Source organism: Oncorhynchus masou, chromosome 22, assembly GCF_036934945.1.
Source record: "Oncorhynchus masou masou isolate Uvic2021 chromosome 22, UVic_Omas_1.1, whole genome shotgun sequence".
In the NCBI taxonomy this organism is placed as follows: Eukaryota; Metazoa; Chordata; class Actinopteri; order Salmoniformes; family Salmonidae; genus Oncorhynchus; species Oncorhynchus masou.
The window spans coordinates 22,123,939-22,149,529 of record NC_088233.1 but is presented as its reverse complement, the minus strand read 5'-3'; the positions used below and the strand labels follow the sequence as shown (position 1 = coordinate 22,149,529).

Below are 25,591 nucleotides of genomic sequence, written 5' to 3'. Positions count from 1 at the left end.
TAGTGTTGTGGCTTTGCTGGCATGCATATAAAAAATGTTGAGTTTGCCCCAACAAGATTGACATGCTAAAATAGCAGGATAGTAACTTTTAAAAGTGAGATTTTCATTGGACAGTTACACTAACACATTTATAAATGCCTAGGCCTTATTCAAAATAGACCATGTTTTTGTACTCAAATGCAAGAAGGCCCACTGTATAATAAATAAAACATCGAAAAGTCTATGCCGTTTCTAAATTTCAGAATTTTGGCGGGAGAGGGCAATCCATTTCAAATCGCATATGCACAGAGAAGGATTTTCCCGCACTGAAAGCTGGAAGTGACGTACTTCCTTCGCGGTAAATGGTGCTGCATGCGACAGATGCCAGCGGAGAAATACAGCAACACAGAAATCTAAACATGTGCAATTCAAACTTTCTTCGGAGCTGGCCAAGTAGAAGTTGTCACTATGTTGCACGCGTCACAGTCTGCATGTTGATGTAGAACATCCCTTGTTGCGCAACATCTTCAACGCGCGCCTTCCATCCCATCAGCTTTCTAAAGTTCCGCCCGCTGAAAAGACAGGTAATTTTACATGTTTATCGAACATTGCCTTCAGTTTGCGTGTTGATAAAATCATAAAAATTTGCGTACTTCGTAACTTAACTTGCATGATTTTGTGCAAGATAAGGAATAACGCTAGTCTCTTACAAAAGCATTGACAGCAGAGCCTACAATCCTTGAAAGCCAACATGTTGTATTCGACATCTATTCTATTTAGCTAGCCTGTGTTTGTTCAGTGTTTTGATAACCGCAGCCATACTCTTGACCTGGTTACCAATGCACTTTCTATTGACATATCCTCCTGAATTGTTGTTACTTTTTGATCTGTGCATTTTTACTACCTTGTTGCCCAACGCGTTATTAAGAAACGCTATCTTACCTCTGAAGCTGCTACAGATTTGATTGTGTATGAACAATACTCCACCACCTAGTCTGCCTTCCTCTTGTGAGGATTTAGTTGATGACTAATAACAAATTAAGCGCAACCATTAATGCCATAGCTCCAGTAAAGTTGAAAAGGCCACATCCAAACGGAGAGCCCCTTGGATGAGTGAGGAAACTAGTCAATTAAAGATACATTTCAGAAAGATAGCAGAAGCAGAGAGAGTCGAAGTTGGTAGGGCCATTATGATATTCGGAGAGAAACTTGGCATATATAACAAGGCAATTAGAAATGACAGACTGGCTCATTTTTCTAACATAATCACTATAAATCTGAATAATTTGAGTGTGCTCTTCTCGACCATTGATGGCTTGATAAATCCTACCCATGCAAGCCTATGGGAACTTTCCTCCACATCTAAATGTGATGGGTTGGCAGCATATTTTTGAGAGAACCAACATTAGGTTAAGTATTAGTTAAGCAAGACCTGATGAGAAGTTTGATATGTGCTCTAGCCTACCACGCAAAGGCACTATGGATTTATTTTCCCTGGTTGACACAGACATGCTCAGGAAAGTGATATCACAATTTAAGCCTTCTACCTGCCTTCTCGATCCCACCACCTTCTTCAAAAAAGTTTTTAAATTGCATATCTGAAAAATTGTTACTCACTCCCTGTCCACAGGAACTTTCCCCACTGCACTAAAAACTGCTATGTTGAAACCCCTTCTGATGAAAAGTAATCTAGATTCTTTTGCTTTTAGCCATTTTTGGCCAATCTCCAGCCTTCCATTCTTAAGAAAAATTCTGGATAAATTGGTTTTCAAACAGCTAAATTATTTTTTTAAGTGCCAACTATATTTCTGAAATATTCCTATCTGTTTTTCATGCCCACCACAGCACAGAGACAGCCTTAGTTAAAGTGGTAAATTATCTTAGAGCCAACACATGCCAAACTGCTCTCTGTCTTTTTAATCTTAGATTTAAGTGCTGCATTCAACACTGTTGACCATGATGTCCTTCTGGACAGGCTAGAAAGTTGGTTGTCATCTCCGGTCCATTTTTAAATTGGTTTAGGACCTATATTTAACTGGTCGAGAGTGGCGTTCCACAAGGTTCAATTTTAGCTCCACGGAAAAATTATTAGACTGTGTTAGTGATTTAAATACTTGGATGGCTCACAACTTCTTCCAGCTAAATCAAGACAAGACCAAGGTACTTATTATCGGAGCCAAAGCACAGAGAGAGACTCTAGCCGCACATTTTAATTCACGAGCAATAAAGATAAAACATCAGATAAAAAACCTAGGTGTAATTATTTATTCTGAACTAAATTTTGAATCGCACATTAGGAATGTCACCAAAATAGCCTTTTACCACCTGAGGAACATTGCCACGGTGCGGCCGTTTCTCTCTCAGGCTGATGCAAAGAGACCCATGCTTTTATTACAAGTAGGCTTGACTAATGTAATGCTCTCATGTCTGGTCTACCCAATAAAGCCATTGGTCAACTGCAAAACATACAGAATGCTGCAGCACGGGTACTGACCAAGACCAGACAGAGAGCACACATTACACCGGTTTTAAGGTCTCTGCACTGGCTGCCTGTGAGTTTTAGAATTAATTTTAAGATTCTTATATTGGTTTCTAAATGAATCTATAATTGTGCACCACAATACATGTCAAACATGCTTTTAAGTTGTGTACCCAGTATGTCCCTCAGGTTCTCCGGAACTGCCTTTTAACTATCCCAAAGCCTAGGACCAAGAAGCAAGGAGAGGCAGCCTTTAGTTACTATGCCCCCTGGCTTTGGAATAGCCTGCCAGAGATCCTGAGGGGGGATGAAACTGTGGACATATTTAAGAGATCTTAAAATACACATTTTTAGGTTTGTTTTTCCTTACGGTGCTTTTTAGTTATTCAGCTTGTCAGTCTTATAAACATTTTATTTTTATTTTTTCTTTTTTTTGTAGTAAGTGTTTCAGCTTTTATTTTCATTGTTTTTTTAATGTTTTTTTTCCTGTAAAGAACATTGGTTCCATGTCTATAATGTACTGTCTAAATAAATTTTGATTTGATTTACGACACAACAATCACTTTATTATGTAATAATAATGATACATGGGACTTATATAGCACTTTTCAATTATCCAAAGTCGCTTAACAATATGTAGGTCTACCTTTATTCTAAATCACAATCAAAGTGATTGTTGTGTTATAAAGATACTTTTGGTCAAGTAGTATATGTGGCCACCTGCTTGTCGAACATTTCATTTCAAAATCATGGGCATTAATATGGAGTTGGTCCCCCCTTTGCAGCGATAACAGCCTCCACTCTTCTGGGAAGGCTTTCCACTAGATGTTGGAACATTGCTGCTGGGACTTGCTTCCATTCAGCCAGGAGAGCATTAGTGAGGTTGGACGATTACGCTCGGCTCGCAGTCTGTGTTACAATTTATCCCAAAGGTGTTCGATGGGGTTGAAGTCAGGGCTCTGTGCAGGCCAGTCAAGTTCTTCCATACCAATCTCGACAAACGATCTCCATATGGACCTCGCTTTGTGCACAGGGGCATTGTCATACTGAAACAGGAAAAGGCCTTCCCCAAACTGTTGCCCCAAAGTTGGTAGCACAGAATTGTCTCGGATGTCATTGTATGATGTAGCATTAAGATTTCCCTTCACTGGAACTAAGGAGCCTAAACCATGAAAAACAGCCCCAGACCATTATTTCTCATCCACCAAACTTTACAGTTGCCACTATGCATTTGGCCACGTAGCGTTCTCCTGGCATCCACCAAACCCAGATTTGTCCGTCGGACTGCCAGATGGTGAAGCGTAATTAGTCACTCTAGAGAACGCGTTCCCACTGCTCCAGAGTCCAATAGAGGCGAGCTTTACACCACTCTAGCCAACGCTTGGCATTGCACATGGCGATCTTATATTTGTTTGAGGTTGCTCGGCCATTGAAACCCATTTCATGAAGCTCCTGATGAACAGTTATTGTGCTGACATTGCTTCCAGAGGCAGTTTGGAACTTGGTAGTGGGTGTTGCAACAGAAGACAGACAATTTTTATGTACTTCAGCACTTTGGTCCCGTTCTGTGAGCTTGTGTGGCTTACCACTTTGTGGCTGGGTCATTGTTGCTCCTCGACATTTCCACTTTACAATAACAGTACTTACAGTTCACTGGGGCAGCTCGAGCAGGGTAGAAATTTGACGAACTGACTTGAACTGATCCTATGACGGTGCCACATTGAATGTCACTAAGCTCTTCAGTAAGGCCTACTGTCAATGTTTGTCTATGGAGATTGCATGGCGGTGTGCTCGATTGTATAAAACTGTCAGCAACGGGTGTCGCTGAAATAGCCAAATCCACTAATTTGAAGGTGTGTCCATACTTTTCTCTCTCTCTCTCTCTGTGAGTGTGTGTGTGCGTGTGATTCCAAAAGAAACGCCATCTTGATTTAGAGTCAGGAATGAACTAATATAATGTAAAACTCTACAGATCTGGGTGACCAGGCTTATAGTATTGGGAATCACTGGGAGGATTAGTGATAGCTAGCCCAAGATGTACTCTTAAAGGTGCCTAATGTTACCATTACTCCTTAAGGTCCAAGAGGTAGACTGGCTCTGGCAGCCAAAACAGTCATATGCATTCTGCAATATGGACGGCAATAACAGTAACCTAATTTTATTGACAATATTTTACATAAAACATCTTGCTGTGCTGCTATTTTTAGTTTCTATAAACTCAGTGGAAAACATTCTCTACATTCAGCCCCACTCTAATTTTGAGGAGCGTTTCTTTAAAACATGCATCCAATCCCCTTGATCCCTTACATAATAGATGTATTTTTATATAGTGCTTTTCATACATAATCTTTTGCTTTTAAAAAACAAACAAAACATGAATGAAGCTGGCAGTTCATGGGAGATGGTTTTCCACAGCCAGATAAAATGACTCACACCAATAATACTAATGTACAGCAGTGGAGGCTGCTGAGGGGATGACGGCTCATAGTAATGGCTGGAACGGAGCGAACGGAATGGCATTAAACACATGGAAACCATGTGTTTTGTATTTGATACCATTCCTCCAGCTGTTACCAGGAGCCCATCCTCCCCAATTAACGAGCCACCATCCTGCTGAGTTTTCATCTGCACTAGCCATCTTCATACTCAATATCTGCAGCTTCATCTGTAATATCTTAGGAAGCCAGTAGATGGCAGTGCAGCCTAAGAGCCCAGCCCCTGTTATCAGATATGTGCTTGTTTGACAGTGTAGGCAACTGCCTAATGACTGATCTACAAATCACCTTGCATCATAAATAACAACTTATTATTATTGTTATTATTTGTAGAGTCAGTCAGTCACAATTTACATCATGGTTTTGACGCTCTCTAACACTTCCAATGACACCATTCATTCCTATGTAAAAACTCTAGCGCATTGAAGCCAAATGAAATCTGTTAAGATGGTGTCTCATAGAGACATAACATGCACAGTTAGAGCTACTCCAGGAAGTGACTTTGCAGGGTAGCTCAGTGCTATTTGACATTGACGATACATTGTGACTTGCAAAACAATATATCATGATGTGCAATACTATACTCTATTTGAACTTTTCAATTCAAAACAGTGCAGTTTTATCAGTTAGGCTGTATCAATATGTTGAAAAGTAAGTCTAAATGAATTAAATAAGCCTTATGTTTTGCCATACTAAGGTTATTTAATTAAAATGCGACTAATATCGTAAATAAGCACATTGCAGTCTAATTATCCGATTATTTAAAAATTATTTTCTCCCCAATTTCGTGATATCCAATTGGTAGTTGCAGTCTTGTCCCATCGCTGTAACTCCTTTACGGATCTGTTGCTTTTAAAAACAAACAAAAACAAATGAAGGAAGCTGGGAGTTCATGGGAGATGGTTTTCCACAGCCAGAACAAATGACTGTCACACCAATAATACTAATGTACAGCAGTGGAGGCTGCTGAGAGGAGAAGGGCTCATAATAATGTCTGGAACGGCGTGAACGGAATGGCATCAATCACATGGAAACCATGTGTTTTGTATTTGATACCATTCTACTCATTCCTCTCCAGCCGTTACCAGGAGCCTGTCCACACCAATTAAGGCGCCACCATCCTCCTGTGATGTAAACTCATCAAAAAAAGAAACGTCCTCTCACTGTCAACTGTGTTTATGTTCAGCAAACTTAACATGTGTAAATATTTGTATGAACATTACAAGATTAAACAACTGAGACCTAATCTGAACAAGTTCCACAGACATGTGAGTAACAGAAATGGAATAATGTGTCCCTGAACAAAGGGGAGGGGGGGTCAAAATCAGAATTAACAGTCAGTATCTGGTGTGGCCACCAGCTGCATTAAGTACTGCAGTGCATCACCTCCTCATGGACTGCACCAGATTTGCCAGTTCTTGCTGTGAGATGTTACCCCACTCTTCCACCAAGGCACCTGCAAGTTCCCGGACATTTCTGGGGGGAATGGCCCTAGCCCTCACCCTCCGATCCAACAGGTCCCAAACGTGCTCAAATGGAATTGAGATCCCGGCTCTTCGCTGGCCATGGCAGAACATTGACATTCCTGTCTTGCAGGAAATCACGCACAGAACGAGAAGTATAGCTAGTGGCATTGTCATGCTGGAGGGTCATGTCAGGATGAACCTGCAGGAAGGGTACCACATGAGGGAGGAGGATGTCTTCACTGTAACGCACAACGTTGAGATTGCCTGCAATCACAACAACCTCAGTCCGATGATGCTGTGACACACCGCCTCAGACCATGACGGACCCTCCACCTCCAAATCGATCCAGCTCCAGAGTACAGGCCTCAGTGTAATGCTCATTCCTTCGACGATAAACGCAAATCCGACCATCAACCCTGGTGAGACAAAACCGCAACTCATCAGCGAAGAGCACTTTTTGCCAGTCCTGTCTGGTCCAGTGACGGTGGGTTTGTGCCCATAGGTGACGTTGTTGCCGGTGATGTCTGGTGAGAACAGGCCTACAAGCCCTCAGTCCAGCCTTTTGCGGACAGTCTGACCACTGCTGGAAGGATTGTGCGTTCCTGGTGTAACTCGGGCAGTTGTTGTTGCCGTCCTGTACCTGTCCCGCAGGTTTGATGTTCGGATGTACTGATCCTGTGCAGGTGTTACATGTGGTCTGCCACTGCGAGGACGATCAGCTGTCCAGCCTGTCTCCCTGTAGCGCTGTCTTAGGCGTCTCATAGTACGGGCATTGCAATTTATTGCCCTGGCTACATCTGTATTTCTCCTTGCAGCATGCCTAAGGCACATTCACACAGATAAGCAGGGACCCTGGGCATCTTTCTTTTTGGTGTTTTTCAGAGTCAGTAGAAAGGCCTCTTTAGTGTCCTAAGTTTTCATAACTGTGACCTTAATTGCCTACCGTCTAACAGACTTGGTCTCGACTGTTCCACAGGTGCATGTTCATTACATGTTTATGGTTCATTGAACAAGCATGGGGAAACAGTGTTTAAACCCTTTACAATGAAGATCTGTGAAGTTATTTTTACTAATTATCTTTGAAAGACAGGGTCCTGAAAAAGGGACCTTTTTTTTTGTTGCTGAGTTTACATCTGCACTCGCCATCTTCATACTCAATATCTACAACTTCACCTGTAAAATCTTAGGAAGCCAGTAGATGGCAGTGCAGCCTAAGAGCCCAGCCTCTGTTATCAGCTACCGGCTTATTCGACAGTGCAGGCAACTGCCTGATGACTGATATACAAATCACTTTGTATCATAAATAACAACTCATTTGGAGAGGCGAACGTCGAGAGCCATGCATCCTCTGAAACACGTCTCTTCCAAGTGCTTCTTGACACACTGATCGCTTAACCCAGAAGCCAGCCGCACCAATTTCAGTTTATGACAAAACAAGCAGTTTAGAGAATCATTGAACCATCTAAACCTCTGTGAAATAACTTTTCAATCACCAGCAATGTTGTATTTCCAGATGTTTGAAGTTGTTGTACAAAACCGAATGTAAAAGATACAAAAACTAAACTTAAGAATGGGAAGCATAGACATAGAGCACATAGAACATATCTATCGCTTCTTATATTTGCCTTTGAGTGACAGATCTTTAGCTCACATTTCTATGTGAATTGGTTGGGTCGCCTAAAAAGTTACACATTTCAGCTTTTTTATACATTTTTTATTTGTATGTTTAGCTTATATCATATTATAAAGTATGCATTAATTTTTTCTTGTGCTTTATGCTATTTGCCTCATGACTCCTGTGGGCTTTGTTAACTATGAATTTGCTTATTTACCCAACTGTGGGACAGACTGTTTGTTCCCATACTCGGAACTCTGACTCACTATTGGTTACACGGAATCTTGGTCTCCCAAACAATTCTAACCACCTCTCGCCGGCTTTGTATTCATGCTACCTGATGAAATTGCTGTACAATATGATCTTGTTGCCATCGAATGCACATTCAAATGTTATAAATCAACACTGCAGAGCTCCCCCTGTCTTCTGCCGTGCCCTGATTGTATTACTGCTGACTATATCTGGAAATGTGCATGTACACCTTTGCCCATCTACTGTTGCTAGCCCCAATTCTGATTTGAGTTCTCATATTTGGGGTGGCAGGTAGCCTAGTGGTTAGAGCGTTGAACTAGCAACCGAAAGGTTGCAAGATCGAATCCCTGAGCTGAACTCTGAACAAGGCAGTTAACCCAGTGTTCCTAGGCCGCCATTGGAAATAAGAATTTGTTCCTAACTGATTTGCCTAGTTAAATTAAGGTGAAAATAATTTTCAAAAAAGAATAATAAAATCTGCTTCACTGATTTCTGCACGCATAAAAGCCTGGGTTTTCTGCATGTTAACACTAGAAGCTTATTACCTAAAATGGATCAATTGAAAGTGTGTTCACAGCTCCAATCCAGATGTGGTTAAGAAAGAGTGTTTTGAACACCTGATGGTTATAACCTTTTTAGGCAAGACTGATCTTCCAAAGGTGGTGGAGTGGCAATCTTTACCAAGAAACCCCTTCAGTGCTCGGTTGTCTCCACCAAATCTGTTCCCAAACAATTTGATTTGCTGGTTTTACGCATTGAACTTTCAAGTAACTCTTTGTTGACTGCTGGGTGTTATCGGCCACCTTCGGCAGCGGCCTGTATCTTTATATGCCCTAAGCTCTATCCTGGCCCCTTCTACGAAGTCTGAATTTGGCCTGCTAGGTGACCTAAACTGGGACATGCTTAAACCACCTGACCAAGTCCTAAAGCAATTAGACTCCCTAAATCTTTCTCAGATTATTACCAATCCCATAAGGTATGACTCCAAACACCCAGAAAAGGCTACTCATCTTGATGTTATCCTTACAAATACTCCTGATAGGTATTAGTCTGGTGTTTTCTGTAATGACCTTAGTGATCACTGTTTTACAGCCTGTGTTCGTAATGGGTGCTCAGTGAAACAACCTGTCCTGATTTGTCATAGACGCTTGCTAAAAAACTTTAATGACCTGGCCTCTGGAAATTGGTATAGAATCAGCTTGATCCTCTGAAGACACTTGGATCTTCTTTTTTGATATTTTCAGTGGTATTGTTAACAAATATGTGACAATAAAGACATTTACATTACATTTAAGTCATTTAGCAGACCCTCTTATCCAGAGCGACTTACAAATTGGAGAAAGAAAATGATAATTAAAAACCGGTTCAGTCCCTGGTTCGACCGGGATCGGGCAGTTACTCCACCTCAAGAATTCCATTTGGCAAATCGCTAGGCCATATGCATACTCAGGCTGACTGGTTCTTGTTCAGGCAAATTGGAAATAAGTGCACTCAGGCTATACTGAAGGTCAAAATTAGTTACTTTAAGGAGCAGTTCTCTCTCTGTGGGTCTAACCCCAAGAAGTTCTGGAAAACGGTTAAAGACCTGGAGAATAAACCCTCCTCCTCACAGCTACCCATGTCCCTTAATGTTGACAATGTGGTTGTTACTGACTAGGAGCACATGGCTGAGCTTTAATCACCACATAATTAAGTCAACATTCCTATTTGACTCTGCCTTCCCCGTCCAACATTTCCTCATCTCCCACCCCTTCTAATGTTACTATCCCCGATGCTCCTCCCTCTTTTTCCCCTGCCAGGCTACAAAGTTTCTCCCTGCAGGTGGTCACTGAGCCCGAAGTGCTAAAGGAGCTCCTTAAACTTGACCCATGTAAAACTTGATCCGTTCTTCTTTAAGGTTGCTGCCCCTGTCATCGCTAAACCTATCTCTCCTCTCTGGGGAGGTTCCCATTGCTTGGAAGGCAGCCACAGTGCGTCCTTTTATTTAAAGGGGGAGATCAAGCTGATCCTAACTGTTATAGGCCCATTTCTATTTTGCCCTATTTATCAAACGTGTTGGAAAAACGTGTCAATAATCAACTGACTGGCATTCTTGGCGTCTATAGTGTGCAATCTGTTTTCCGCTCAGGTTATGGATGTGTCACTGCAACTTTAAAGGTCCTCAGTGATGTCACCATTGCCCTTGGTTCTAAGCAATGTTGTGCTGCTATTTTGATTGACTTGGCCAAAGCTTTTGATATTGTAGACCATTCCATTCTTGTGGGCCGGCTAAGGAGTATTGGTGTCTCTGAGGGGTCTTTGGCCTGGTTTGCTAACTACCTCTGAGAGTGTAGTGTATAAAGTCAGAACTTCTGCTGTCTCAGCCACTGCCTGTCACCAAAGGAGTACCCCAAGGCTCGATCCTGTCCCATGCTCTTCTCAATTCACATCAACAACATAGCTCAAGCATTACACGGAACCCAAACCGGCTGCGCGCTTTCGCCATTGTGCACTATCGTGCATAAATGTGTTTTGTCCCCCTACACCAAACGCGATCATGACACGCAGGTTAAAATATCAAAACAAACTGAACCAATGACATTCCTTTGGGGTCAGGTCGAAAAGCATTAAACATGTATGGAAATTTAGCTTGTTAGCCTGCACTTGCTAGCTAATTTGTCCTATTTAGCTAGCTTGCTGTTGCTAGCTAATTTGTCCTGGGATATAAACATTGAGTTGTTATTTTACCTGAAATGCACAAGGTCTTCTACTCCGACAATTAATCCACACACAAAACAGCCAACCGAATCGTTTCTAGTCATCTCTCCTCCTTCCAGGCTTTTTCATCATTGAACTTATGGTGATCGGCATCTACACTTTCATAGTATTACCATGACAACCAGCAAAACAGTTAGTCTTTCAACCACCCACGTGGGGGTAACCAATGAGCAGATGGCACGTGGGTATCTGCTTCCATAAACCAATGAGGAGATGGGAGAGGCAGGACTTGCAGCGAGATCTTCGTCAGAAATAGAAAGGAGTTTTATTTTAGCCCTTGATATCGCAGATGCTCATTGGTGCGCGCAATAATTGAATAACATGGATTTCTAAATTTAATTTGCGACGCTCCCGCACGCGACGTGTCCAGTCAGCATGTTAGGAAGCTCTCTCATCCATTTATATGCAGATGATAGTCTTATACTCAGCTGGCCCCTCGCAGGATTTTGTGTTAAATGCTCTACAACAAAGCTTTCTTAGTATCCAACAAGCTTTCTCTGCCCATAACCTTGTTCTGAACACCTCCAAAACAAAGGTTATGTGGTTTGTTAAGAAGAAAGCCCCTCTCCCCACCGGTGTGATTACTACCTCTGAGGGTTTAGGGCTTGAGGTAGTCACCTCATACAAGTACTTGGGAGTATGGCTAGATGGTGGGATTCTGGCTCCCGAGTGGCACAGCGGTCTAAGGCACTGCGTCTCAGTGCAAGAAGCATCACTACAGACCCTGGTTCGATTCCAGGCTGTATCACAACCGGCCGTGATTGGGAGTCCCATAGGGTGGTGCACAATTGGCCCACCATTGTCCGGGTTAGGGTTTGGCTGTGGTAGGCTGTCATTGTAAATACAAATTTGTTCTTAAATTTAACTAGGCATGTCAGTTAAGGTTGAATAAAAAAATATTTTTGAAAAATAGTACACTGTCCTTCTTCCAGCACATATCAAAGCTGCAGGCTAAGGTTAAATCTAGATTTGATTTCCTCTATCCTAATCACTCCTCTTTCACCCCAGCTGCCAAACTAACCCTGATTCAGATGACCATCCTATCCATGCTAGACTACAGAGATGTAATTTATAGATCAGAAGGTAAAGGTGCTCTCGAGCAGCTAGATGTTCTTTACCATTCGGCCATCAGATTTGCCACCAATGCTCCTTATAGGACACATCACTGCACGCTATACTCCTCTGTAAACTGGTCATCTCTATATACCCGTCACAAGACCCACTGGTTGATCCTTATTTATAAAACACTCTTAGAATTTGTTCTTAACTGACTTGCCTAGTTTAATTAAATAAAAAAGTGTATATTTAAGTCATTGGTAGTATTCAGTAGCCTATGGCGTGTAGCTAGTGTGATTTAGATTTGGTGGTTGAATAATTCATATAGTAGTTTGAGCATTTTTGAAAAAGATTTTCCAAAGGAGTTTACCATATTGAGATGAGCATACACAGATGATCAATGACAATCTTACTTAATCTTACACTTTGAACCTCCATTTCCTCTGTCCAATCTCATTAAGGTCTGAGTTTTGCCTACATTTTACTGCTCTCTTCTGTCATTTAACTACAGAGAGGAAGAAAATGCATGCTTTGAATATTTCTGCTGGCAGTACTTCATTAGAAAAAGTAACTGGACAAGAGTCATTAGTTGTAGTCATTTGTGTTGACTTGGAAATCACTCTACTAAGCAACAAGGCTCAACCCCCCGTCTCTCTCTCTCACTTGCTCTCTCTTTGAGCAAACAATATATACCCAACACAAATTAGTTGCTTTGTGCCAATTGAGAATCCAACAAAGATGCAACACTAAGTGAAATGTCATTAGTGCAGGGGTGGGGGGAAAGAACAGACACTTTTGCCTCTTCAGAAGCTTCAAGAGGTCTCCATGGTGACTGAGCTGCCTGTCAATTCCAATCTTTGCCATTGAGGGGCAGCATTGATCGACAGGTGGACCAAGGGGAAAAGTAGAGTTTGGCAGCAAGCAGAGGGTTAATGCTTTTAAGTTAAACGTTTTACTGCCTGTCTCTTTCTCTCAGATTGTGTATCAGGCTGAGTAGCTGTTAAAACCCACCACGATTTTGCATTGCTCACTCTCAGCAACTGTAGCCTTGAGGTTATTAAAGACACATCAGCTTCAAACAGTGTCCATGGTAGAACAGTGTTCAGCTCCAGCATTGGTACTAGTTAGTGTGCCACTTCTTTTTCCACATAAGCCTAATTTTTCACTTGGGACCTCTTGCAGAGTAGCGGTTGAAGGCTATGTTGAGGTGTGTGTGGTGGGATTCTGGATGGATCTACAGGAAATGTTGGTCTCTCTCTGACTTGTAAAATGATTATAGAGCTGGGCTGTTTTGGAGGGGTAAGGCAGGGTAAGGGTGGTGAGCAGAGTTGAGGGACAGCTCTAATTAGATTACTGTAACCCCCATACGTGGGGCCACCTCACACCTGGTGGTCCTTGCACCCCATCCCAACGCTGAGGCAGGGTCAGTTCACTGGGGAGAGGATTTGGACTGCGGGGACTGAGCTTTTGGTTGAGGAGAGGTGGGAGAGCTGCCCCAACTCAAAGGCCATGTCGAGGGGAGGGCTCTCAAATCCTCAAATCCTCTCTAAATCTTTTGTCATTTATACAGGGATTTATTTGTCATTAAAGAACAATCATGGTATTAGAGCAGCATCAAGTAGCATAATTGCGTTTAAAAAGATTTTTTTATTATAGAAATAAATACAAACCCTCTCTGGCCATTCATTGTTGATCTGGGTATTGATATATTTTCCAAACTGGGGCTATATATTTCCCACAAAAATGTTGTATGGGACTTGCACATACATTGATATTAAGAGGTGTTATGGATGATTACATCCACTGAATATGGTGAATTGGACATCACCAACTGCACTTGTGCTGCCAGTCAGGCCCATAGTAAAATAATTGCAATACATTTGTCAACACAAGTCGCTGAACGAAGATTCCCCCTGTCTCTCTTCTGTTGACTTAACTCTGTGTATTTCCCCCAGTAGCTAGCTACCGACAGCTCCTGTCAGGCTGCTCATTCCATTACTGAGAGACCGTTGCTAGCCTCCTCACCATGGTTTCCTCCAACCCCGGCGACCATGTTGGTTTTTGCCCTCCCCTTTGGAGTTAAGCCCCCATGTTCAGGCTTGTTAAGTCTCTCTTTAGCACAAGACAACTTTCTCCCCCCTCACTCACAATGGAGCTGACCTCTGGAGCACATATCAGCTGGACATTACCCTTCCACTGCAGCGGTTGTTTTCTGCTCTACTTTAGCATTTATTAGTTTGAAGTGGGAGGAGAAATAGGAGGAAGATCCTAAAAATTGTCAGACTCCAGCCACCCAAGTCATAGACTCTTCTGTCTGCTACCACACAGCAAGTAGTACCGGATAGCCAAGTCTGGGACCAAAACAGCTTCTTTAACAGCTTCTACCCCCAAGTCACATGATTGCGGAAAAGTGAATCAAATGGCTACCAGGACTATTTACATTGACCCCCGTATTTTATTTGTATTTATTCTTATGTTTTGCACTGACTCTCTTGCACAGGCTTGATGTACACTCACTGGATTCTAACCACCCTGTCACACATACTACACTGACACTCCAACACGCACACATATTGATAACACAAACGCTTATGCTACTCTCTGTTTATCTAAGCATAGTCCCTTTACCCCTACCTATACAGTGCATTCGGAAAGTATTCAGACCTGTTGACTTCCCACATTTTGTTACGTTACAGCCTTATTCTAAAATGAGTTAAATTGTTTGTTTTCCTCATCAATCTACACACAATACCCCATAATGACAAATCAAAAACAAGTTTTAGGTTTTTTGCAAATTTATAAAACATTTTTTTAAACATCACGTTTACAGTATGCAGACCCTTTGCTCAGTACTTTGTTGAAGCACCTTTGGCAGCGATTTCAACTTCGAGACTTCTTGGCTATGACGCTACAAGCTTGGCACACCTGTGTTTGGGGACTTTCTCCCATTCTTCTCTGCAGATTCTCTCAGGTTGGACGGGGAGCGTCACTGCACAGCTATATTCAGGTTTCTCCAGAGATGTTAGATCAGGTTCAAGTCTGGGCTCTGGCTGGGCCACTCAAGGACATTCAGAGACTTGTCACGAAACCACTCCTGCGTTGTCTTGGCTGTGTGCTTAGGGTCATTGTCCTGTTGGAAGGTGAACCTTCACTCACAGTCTAAAGCTGTGAGGGCTCTGGAGAAGATTTTCATTAAGGATCTCTCTGTACTTTGTTCCGTTCATCTTTCTCTCGATCCTGAATAGTCTCCCAGTCCCTGCCCCTGAAAAACATCCCCACAGCATGATGCTGTCACCACCATGCTTCACCACAGGGGTGGTGCCAGGTTTCTTCCAGACGTGACGCTTGGCATTCTGGCCAAAGAGTTTTAAATCTTGGTTTCATCAGACCCGAGAATCTCGTTTCTCATAGTCTGAGAGTCCTTTCGGTGCCTTTTGGCAAACTCCAAGCGGGCTGTCAAGTGCCTTTTTTTTACTGAGGAGTGACTTCTGTCTGGTCACTCTACCATAAAGACCTGATTGGTGAAGTGCTGCAGAGATGGTTATCCTTCTGGTTATCCTTCTCTCATCTCCACAGAGGACATCTGGAGCTCTGTCAGAGTGACCATTGGGTTCTTGGTCACCTTCCTGACCATGGCCCTTCTCCCCCGATTGCTCAGTTTGGCTGGGTGGCCAGCTCTAGGAAGAGTTTTGGTGATTCCAAACTTCTTCCATTTAAGAATGATGGAGGCCACTGCGTTCTTGGGAGCTTCAATGCTGCAGAAATGTTTTGGTACCCTTCCCCAGATCTGTGCCTCAACACAATCCTGTCTCAAAGCTCTACGGACAATTCCTTCGACCTCATGGCTTGGTTTTTGCTCTGACATGCACTGTCATCTGTGGGACCTTTATACATACAGGTGTGTACCTTTCCAAATCACGTCTAGTCAATTGAATTTACCACAGGTGGACTCCAAGTTTTAGAAGCATCTCAAGGATGATCAATGGAAACAGGATGCACCTGAGCTCAATTTGGAGTCTCATAGCAAAGGATTTGAATACTTCTGTAACTTTATACAACTTTATTTTAAATACAAAGTTGCAAAACTTTCTGGGGTATTCTGTGTAGATTGAGGAAATGTTTTTATTTCATCCATAATAGAATAAGGCTGTAGCATAACAAAATGTGGATAATATTACCTCAACTAACCCGTACACCTGCACATTGACTCTGTACCGGTACCCCTTGTATCTAGCCTTGTTATTGTGTTACTATTTTCCTTTAGTTTATTTAGCAACATTTTATTAATATTTTCTAAATCTGGATTGTTGGTTAAGGGCTCTCAAGTAAGCATTTCACGGTAAGGTTCTATTCGGCACATGTGACATACAGTTTGTTTTATTTGATTCATACTTAACTTCAGATTCAACCATTCTTAAACCCTTACACTCGTGGGAATTGGCCTATATGGATGGGGCTAAATTTTAATGTTTCTTACAGAAGAAATATGGAAACATGCATGAACATGGTAGCAATTAAAAGGGAACCGTTTCGATATTATTGGAAAATGATTAGACTAAAGGTGAGGACACAACAGTTCACCTGATACAAGATTGAATCCAAGCATTACACTGTTGATTTTATGTGCATTTGACATTTTATTGTACTTTTTGCCACATTTGATGACAACGAAATCTGAAAATACTCTGGATACATTCAGTAACATAATATTATTGGACAATGTTTGGTAGGTCCATCATAAGACAAACAAATGACAAGGGTTTGAGTGAGAGGAGTAACTTGTGTTTCCAAGTGGCCACACACCTCGTGTGCACAGTTCCTAAGTAATTTCAATGTACTTCTATGACTCAAAGAAGAGTCTTCAACTATAAGGTGCTTTCCTAGCTGTGTTGTTGTGGAACTATAGCAAGCACACTTGTAGTTGTTTGGTTTGGAACACAACCCTGTATCCACAATTACTTTTGTTTACACAATCCAAAAACAGTCCCTTGTAAAGGAGTAAGGACAATTACAACAGTACTGAATGAACACTTTTATTTTAACTTAATATAATACATAAATGAAATCCATTTATTCTCAAATAGATAATGAAACATGTTCAATTTGGTTTAAATAATGCGAAGAAAATAAAAGTGCAATATGTGCCATGTAAAAAAACAGCTCATGTTTAAGTTGCTTGCTCAGAACATGTTATGTCATAATTATGTAAAATTCTGGCAAATTACTGTCTTTGTTAGGAAGAAATGGTCTTCATACAGTTCGCAACGAGCCAGGTGGCCCAAACTGCTACATATACCCTGACTCTGCTTGCACAGAATGCAAGAGAAGTGATACAATTTCCCTAGTTAATATTGCCTGCTAACATGAATTTCTTTTAACTAAATATGCATGTTTAAAAATATATACTTGTGTATTGATTTTAAGAAAGGCATTGATGTACAGTTAGGTACATTAGTGCAACGATTGCGCTTTTGTTAAAACATCACCTGTTTGGCGAAGTAGGCTGTGATTTGATTATAAATCAATTATATGCAACGCAGGACAAGCTAGTTAAACTAGTAATATCATCAACCATGTGTAATTAACCAGTGATTATGTTAAGATTGACTTTTTTTATATATAAGATAAGTTTAATGCTAGCTCGCATCTTACCTTGGTTCCTTTTTGCACTCGCGTGCCATGCAGTCTCCTCGTGGATTGCAATGTAATCGACCATAATCGGCGTTCACAAATGCAGATTTACTGATTGTTATGAAAACTTGAAATCGGACCTAATTAATCAGCCCTAATTAATCGGCCATGCCGATTTAATCAGTCGACCTCTAGTTGAGACGATATATGACATGAGATTTATGATATGGAAATGTGAAGTGCAGATTTTGGACTCGGGGTGTTTTGCTTGCTGGTATGACAAAGCGGCGGCAGAGTCTTGCTGCTCAAGTTCAGAATGTCTGTTAGTCAAAACTCATACAACGCTGTGAAGCGGTGACCGAGACCCTGAGCTCTGACTTCATGTATAGCATGTTACTGTACAGCCACTGTGTTTCTATTTGGGTGCTTATCAGTGTGGGGGTAAAGGGCTACCTATTGAATGGATAGGCTATCCATTAAATAGTTACGAAAGTTAGGCCTAGTTAACCATTTTCAGGAATTAAGCTCATATGATCACACTATCTATACATGTTTTCTGCTTGCTAAATTCGCTTACCTATTCATCCTGTTCCTCTTCTAGAGCAGGATTATGTGGATTTAGATCCGCTATCAGGCATGTTGAGGTGAGTTATGGTTCTAATTAACCCATTTTTCTGTTCAAAAGGTTGCTATGTGTGGGACAAGACCAATGAAACATTCAGTCCACTGCTTCATTTGTCCCCAATCATTCCACCTAAAAGAAGCCTGCCCTTCACCTTCATTATGACTCTGGAATGCCCTTTGCACAAAATGGGCAAACAACATCCGAACACACACTCTCGTTGCTGTTTCTTGCTTGCTGCATTAACTCTCTCTTGAAGACGAGTGTTATACTGTGGCTCATGCCAGGACTGAGTGGACTAGCCAGTAACCCTGCACCATCTGTGTGGGACCTTAATAACCAGTGCAGTGATTTATTGGTCCTACTCAGCAGTGTCTTTTTGGGGGGACTAAATACCCCCCCACCCCCCCACCTGAGCTTTTTAATAGAACTGCAGGAACATGCATGAAAGCAGTGGTGATGTGGGGACTTCAGCCTTTCAGGACAAGATGCCACTGGTCTGGTGGTTAAAAAGATGAAATGTCCAGAAAATGAGCTCATAGTTTTCTTGGCTAAAAACATGATTTGAAAGTGAAGTTGCTGTACCTTTTTGATACGTTTGTCTTTGAGTTAAAGTTATGCTACAGATGTTTTATCATTTTAGCCAGTAGTTTTGAAAGTGGCGCTCACAAGTCTAAATGGGTCACTGAAAATTCTGTATGTCATCCATTTCGTATGATATCTTACATCCTGAAAAAAAAATATCTGTTACCAATTCCAATTGTACAACATGTTAAGAATTTGTAAGTGCTTAAGATCCCGTTCAATATCTTTAAGAGTAGGTCTTTTCTTTCTTCAAGAACACCAGCCGTAGATTGGCTACAAGATGTTTTCTTTTACCATGTCGATGCTAGCTACCCACCATAGACACTTAGAACATCTCCCCCTTCCATCAGTCAGTAGTCTAAATGTTCTTATAGCTTTGTTGTGTATTGCATCAATGTCATGTGAACTGCTTACATTGAGACCCCCCATGTCACCACCTCCTGAGGCCGATAAGGAGCCCTAGTGAAAAGCCTGGTCTTATCTCCTCCCCATGCTCTGACGCTGGCCCTGCTTTATGGGTAGTAGCTCCTTTGTCTCCTCTCTTTCTCTCTCTCTCTCCCCTGATCACTCTCACTCACTCATTGCCCATGCAAGTTCTTTGAAGGCCCAGAAAAGGTTTGCAAAAGACACACACACCCTCCTTTCCGTTCTCTTCTCCTTCGTTCCCTGCATATCATTTCTCTGTCCCCCTCTCCTTTTCTCCTCTGTTTCAGGGGGCCTGGAAGGGGCATCCTCCTTTCTCTCCCAGCTGGGTTTGTTGACACACAGTCAATCTAGGGTTCTCTTTCACCCCTGCCCACCACCCCACTTTTTACCCTCGTCCCCCACTCCACCTCTACTCGCCCCTCTCTTCTCTCTCAGAACATGAAAGCTGCCACAGCTGTGGACTGTATTAGCATAGCCGCTGAAGAGGGGGGTGCTAAATATATTACAGCCATTACCTTTTGTTTGAGCGGTGACAGTTTTTTAAACATTTCAGCTTTTCACTGGGCCAAGGGAGAGAGCACAAAGGAGCGCCACTATGATTCTGTTGAACCTGATTTTTAAATATGGGTCAGAAAGCCAGCGTAATTTAGAGGGAAGGGGTTCAGAGCGTGTAAAGCTGTGTGAAACCTGTTGGAGCTAAAAACAATTAATTAGTTTATTATACAGTACCAGTCAAAAGTTTGAACACACCTACTCATTCAAGGGTTTTTCTTTATTTTTTACTATTTTCTACATTGTAGAATAATAGTGAAGACATAAACTATGAAATAACACATGTGGAATCATGTAGTAACCAAAAAAGTGTTAAACAAATCTTAATAGATTTTAGATTCTTCAATGTAGCCACCCTTTGCCTTGATGACAGCTTTGCACACTCTTGGCATTCTCTCAACCAGCTTCAACTGGAATGCTTTTCCAACAGTCTTGAAGGAGTTCCCACATATGCTCAGTACTTGTTGGCTGCTTTTCCTTCACTCTGCGGTCCAACTCATCCCAAACCTTCTCAATTGGGTTGAGGTCAGGTGATTGGAGGCCAGGCATATCTGATGCAGCACTCCATCACTCTCCTTCTTGGTCAAATAGCCCTTACACAGCCTGAATGTGTGTTGGGTAATTGTCCAGTTGAAAAACAAATTATAGTCCCACTAAGCGCAAACCAGAGAGGATGGCGTATTGCTGCAGAATGCTGTTAAGTGTGCCTTGAATTCACTGAAGTGTCACCAGCAAAGCACCCCACATCCGTTCACCTACTCTGCATCTCACAAAGACATGGAGGTTGGATCAAAAAATGTCAAATCAGACCAAAGAACAGATTTCCACCGGTCTAATGTCCATGGCTCGTGTTTCTTGGCCCAAGCAAGTCTCTTCTTCTTATTAGTCTCCTTTAGTAGTGGTTTCTTTGCAGCAATTTGACCATGAAGACCTGATTCACACAGTCTCCTCTGAACAGTTGATGTTGATATGTTTCTGTTACTTGAACTCTGTGAAGCATTTATTTGGGCTGCAATCTGAGGCTTATCACTAATGAATTTATCCTCTGCTGCAGCGATAACTCTGGGTCTTCCTTTCCTGTGGTGGTCCTCATGAGAGCCAGTTTCATCATAGAGCTTGAAGTTTTTTTTATTTATTAAATCAATTTTAACCCCTTTTCGCCCCAATTTCGTGGTATCCAATTGTTAGTAATTACTATCTTCTCATCGCTACAACTCCCGTACGGGCTCGGGAGAGACGAAGGTCGAAAGCCATGCGTCCTCCGAAACACAACCCAACACAACCAAGCCGCACTGCTTCTTAACACAGCGCGCCTCCAACTCGGAAGCCAGCCGCACCAATGTGTCGGAGGAAACACCATTTCCTTGGTTAGCGCACACTGCTCCCGGCCCGCCACAGGAGTCGCTGGTGCGCGATGAGACAAGGATATCCCTACCGGCCAAACCCACCCTAACCCGGACGATGCTAGGCCAGTTGTGCGTCGCCCCACGGACCTCCCGGTCGCGGCCAGCTGTGACAGAGCCTGGGCGCAAACCCAGAGTCTCTGGTGGCACAGCATGCCTTGGACCACTGCGCCACCCGGGAGGCCTGAGCTTGATGGTTTTTGCGACTGCACTTGAAGAACTTAAAGTTATACTATTTAACTTTTAACAAAGCACACCTGTTAATTGAAATGCATTCCAGGTGACTACCTCATGGTTCTGGTTTAGAGAATGGCAAGATTGTGCAAAGCTGTCAAGGCAGCTTTGCACAAAGATTCTTTGAAGAATCTTAAATATAACAGTTTTATTTGATTACTACATGATTCCATATGTATTATTTCATAGTTACAATTTAGAAAATATAAACATTTAAGAAACCCTTTAATAGAAAAAAAGGAATCAATGGATTAAGAAATATGTAAAATAATAAGTGGCTGAACAAACAAGTGCATGATATTTCACCGAAATTCAGATTTTTTTCCTCCTAATTTCCAAACATATCTTTTTCATCCAACACATCTCATATTGGTAAAGACTTTTTGATTTTCAGATGAAAATGTGAGCTAGCTTCTGACTGAAGTGTCAAGAGACTGACATTTGGATGGTCCTGTGTTTCCATTGGCAGGTGGAAATATGAGCAAGGCCAGATCCAGCTGGGACAAGAGGGCCCCCCAGGGGCCTGCCCACACCAGGTTGACCCGTAGCTCCACCCCCCAGGCCTGGCACACAGAGCCGCCCCAGGACTCTGGGCCTGGCCCACATGGGACCCAGCAGAGGAAGCAGACAGACTCAGCCCTACCCCTGGCCCAGGACCTCAGTCAAATGAGCGTGAGTGGACAAGACACCTCACTACCACGGTAATTCCAATTACATCAGTCATGAAGAATATTTTCAGTTATCCAGTTGGATGGATACTTGTACTTCTTGCATTTGGGAAGAACTGAATTGAAGATGTATTCTGCTCTATTCCATTTCACAGCAAATATATTTTGTAAAATTAATAACATCAAAAGATTGGAGACTGTGGGGTCACAGATGTGACAATAAGATTGAATAATGATTTTCTAACTTTGTGTTGTTTCAGGAAAGGGAGGGTGTCTAAGGGCAGCAGTGGCCCCATCCAGGGGGTCCGTCGTCCTCTGGCTCTAAGCCTACACAGAGCTCCCCCTCTGGGCCGGCAATGAATCCCTCTCCCCGGGGAGGCCTGGCTGCTGTGTCTCGACTGGTGAAACTGGGGCGCTGTAAGAACGTGGTGGTGGTGGCCGGTGCAGGCATCAGTACTGCCAGCGGTATCCCAGACTTTAGGTGGGGTTGTGGGTGCAAGTCCTATGGGTTCTAGAGTATACTTGCTCACTTTCTCTTGCTCTCGTTTTTGTCTCACTCCAATTTGTGTTTCTATCCTCCCTCCCACTAGGACCCCGGGCACAGGGCTGTACGCCAATTTGGCCAAGTACAACATCCCCTACCCGGAGGCCATCTTCAACATCGAGTACTTCTCCAACGACCCTCGGCCCTTCTTCTCCCTGGCCAAGGAGTTGTACCCAGGCAGCCACCGACCCAACTACATCCACTACTTCATCCACATGCTGCACCTCAAGGGCCTGCTGCTCCGCATGTACACTCAGAACATTGACGGCCTGGAGAAGAGTGGGTGTGGGGGGAGGGACTGGGTGGGTCTTTTGGGAAAGTGAATCTGCTCATGTTTAAGTTGACTCGTCCTTCAATAAAATGTGTGGTAGAAAACAGAAAGAAGGCACAGAATTTCAAAATGCCTTTCATTGTGACAGAGCAGGGGAAACTTAAACAGGCAGTATCATCTCAAACAACTGACATTAAAGATGTGAGAAAGGACCTCACAATCCATGTTAGTGAATGTTATTGACACTGACTCATCCTCTCCTCTTAACAGTAAGTGGCATCCCAGACGAGAAGCTGGTGGAGGCTCATGGAAGTTTTGCGACTGCTTCCTGTCACCTGTGCTACACCCCATTCCCTGCCCAGGAGGCCAAGGTAAACCAGGACAAAAGGTCACCAGCCCATGCCAATCACAGATGGTCAGAAAAATATCAGAAATGAAAATAACTTAATTCACAAAACCCACAAAGATGGCAATGATAAGCCACCAGTTTGTAACACAGATGAATATGGACTTGATTCAGGGTTTGCTTTAAAGAATATTCAAGACATTCAAATGCAGGAGCTAAACAGCCTAAAGTAGTCCTGGTAAATCTTTGACCAACTTCTCTTGGATGACCGTCTCTTCCAGAGTGCCATAATGAGTGACAAGGTCCCGGTCTGTACATTCTGCCAGGCCACGGTCAAACCGGACATAGTGTTCTTTGGAGAGGACCTTCCTGAGAAGTACTTCCTGCATTCTAAAGACTTCCCTAAAGCTGACCTGCTCATCATCATGGGCACGTCTTTACAGGTGAACCTCAAAACTGTTAAGCGGCTGCAGAAATGTTATATTGGCTACTGAAACAGTACCGCACCACACGGCCAACTACTCCACACTATTTGTCACTTGAGTTCAGTTGCCTAAAAGTGTTAATTCACTTATTTTAGCTGATCTTAACCAGAATACAAACTTAACAGTTGTGATGAAACAACAACACCATAAGACTTGAAAATAAGCACAAAATAGTGAACCAATGTCATAACATCAGCGTTCTTTCTATGGATCTGACTCACTGTCTTACATCATGTGGTTTCTGCCAGATCGAGCCCTTTGCCAGCCTGGTGAACACAGTGAGGTCCACGGTTCCGCGGCTGCTCCTGAACCGGGACGCGGTGGGTCCCTTTCAGAAGGTGCCCCTGAGGAGGGGTGACTACATAGAGCTGGGGGACCTGGTGGACACGGTCAGGAGGTTTGGGGAATTCCTAGGGTGGCATTCTGAGATCCAAGACCTGATGACCAGTCAGGAAAATGGGGTATGTACAATGCAACACATTCTATATATATATATAGTTTAGGCCAGTGTTATTTCTAGTGGCATCTGCTTAAAATATAGGCTGTTTGAACTAGCTTGCTCTCTCCCCTTCTCTTGGTTTGTCATGGGCTTAGATTAGTATTTTTATGTGGTTGCGTCATTTCTCTGCAGACCATCCCTACTCTGGTAAGCAATGTTTCATCAGGAAGGGGCCGAGAAGGGCCCACCCAGACCAAAGCCACTGGCCTGGGGAGGAGAGGGGCATCAGAGCCCCGAGGAAGGTTGCCCCCTAAGTCCAGGCCAGGGGCCAGTGGCCCCACCAACGGCAGTAGTGAGAGCGACTCAGAGTCAGACAGCAAGAGCATAGTTTCATCCAGCCCAAGTAAATGAAACTGAACATGTCCCCCCCCCCCAAAAAAATATACTCATTTCAATTGGTCGAGGAAATACTGGAAAACGTTTGTGTCAGCGTTTGCTGACGTGTGCATGTGTACAGTATGAATGTTTCAAATCAATGCAAATTGACATTTTCAGCACATAAGTGAACCTCCTCGTTGTCTGAAATGGCCAGCAAAGTGAGGATTCAGGGGTTTTGTCTAAATGGGGTGGGGGGGTGTAAATGGTTATTCAGGCTTGGGGGAGGAGGGCAGGAACTTGGGTTTATGCCCAGTCTTAGAGGACAGTGGTAAATTACCATGGGAGACGTGACCTCCCGAGTTTGCAGTGTCCCGCTGTGTGTTTTCAGACACCGCTGCCACTGAGTGGGGGGCTCCATCCAAAACTCAGAAATGTCTCTGCCCCTCAACAAAGGAGTCAAGGACCCAATATCTGTATGTGCGCATTTGAAATGTATGCAGTTTGCTCTGAGTGACAGGTTCCATGCTCTGTCAATGTTGGCCTAATGCAAGTATTCCATTTTGCACTCATTGCACTGTTCTCCACCCGTCTGTCTATGCAGTACCCCTCTGGGATTCAACACTTTGCATTTTGAATTAAAGACCATTGAGCACTTGTATTTTTAGGACAAAAGATAAAATGATCCTTTTTTAAATGTTTTGACTTATGGTCTAGTAGGGCAGTTTCCTTTTCATCATCCTCATGAAAGGTTCAGAAGTTTCAACGCCAGGATAAGGGTTGTCCTTAATTCATGTGGTTAACTGTACACTTCATGCATTCTTTTTGGTTAGATTTATTTTGGACAGGACTGTATTATATTAATTGTACAAAAATACATATTTAATAATAAATTAAACTCAGCCTTTTGA

At 42.7% G+C, this 25,591-nt stretch overlaps 1 protein-coding gene across 1 annotated transcript; it reads left to right on the top strand.

The window, feature by feature from the left end:
* Positions 1-332: 332 nt before the first annotated feature.
* Positions 333-25,591, top strand: si:dkey-103i16.6 (uncharacterized protein LOC557125 homolog). The gene is given in 9 exon segments (XM_064929624.1): positions 333-563; positions 22,022-22,253; positions 22,481-22,518; positions 22,521-22,701; positions 22,811-23,043; positions 23,306-23,406; positions 23,663-23,824; positions 24,115-24,327; positions 24,498-25,591. Coding segments are annotated over 8 exon segments (1,371 nt in total). The 5' UTR covers positions 333-563; positions 22,022-22,029; the 3' UTR covers positions 24,717-25,591.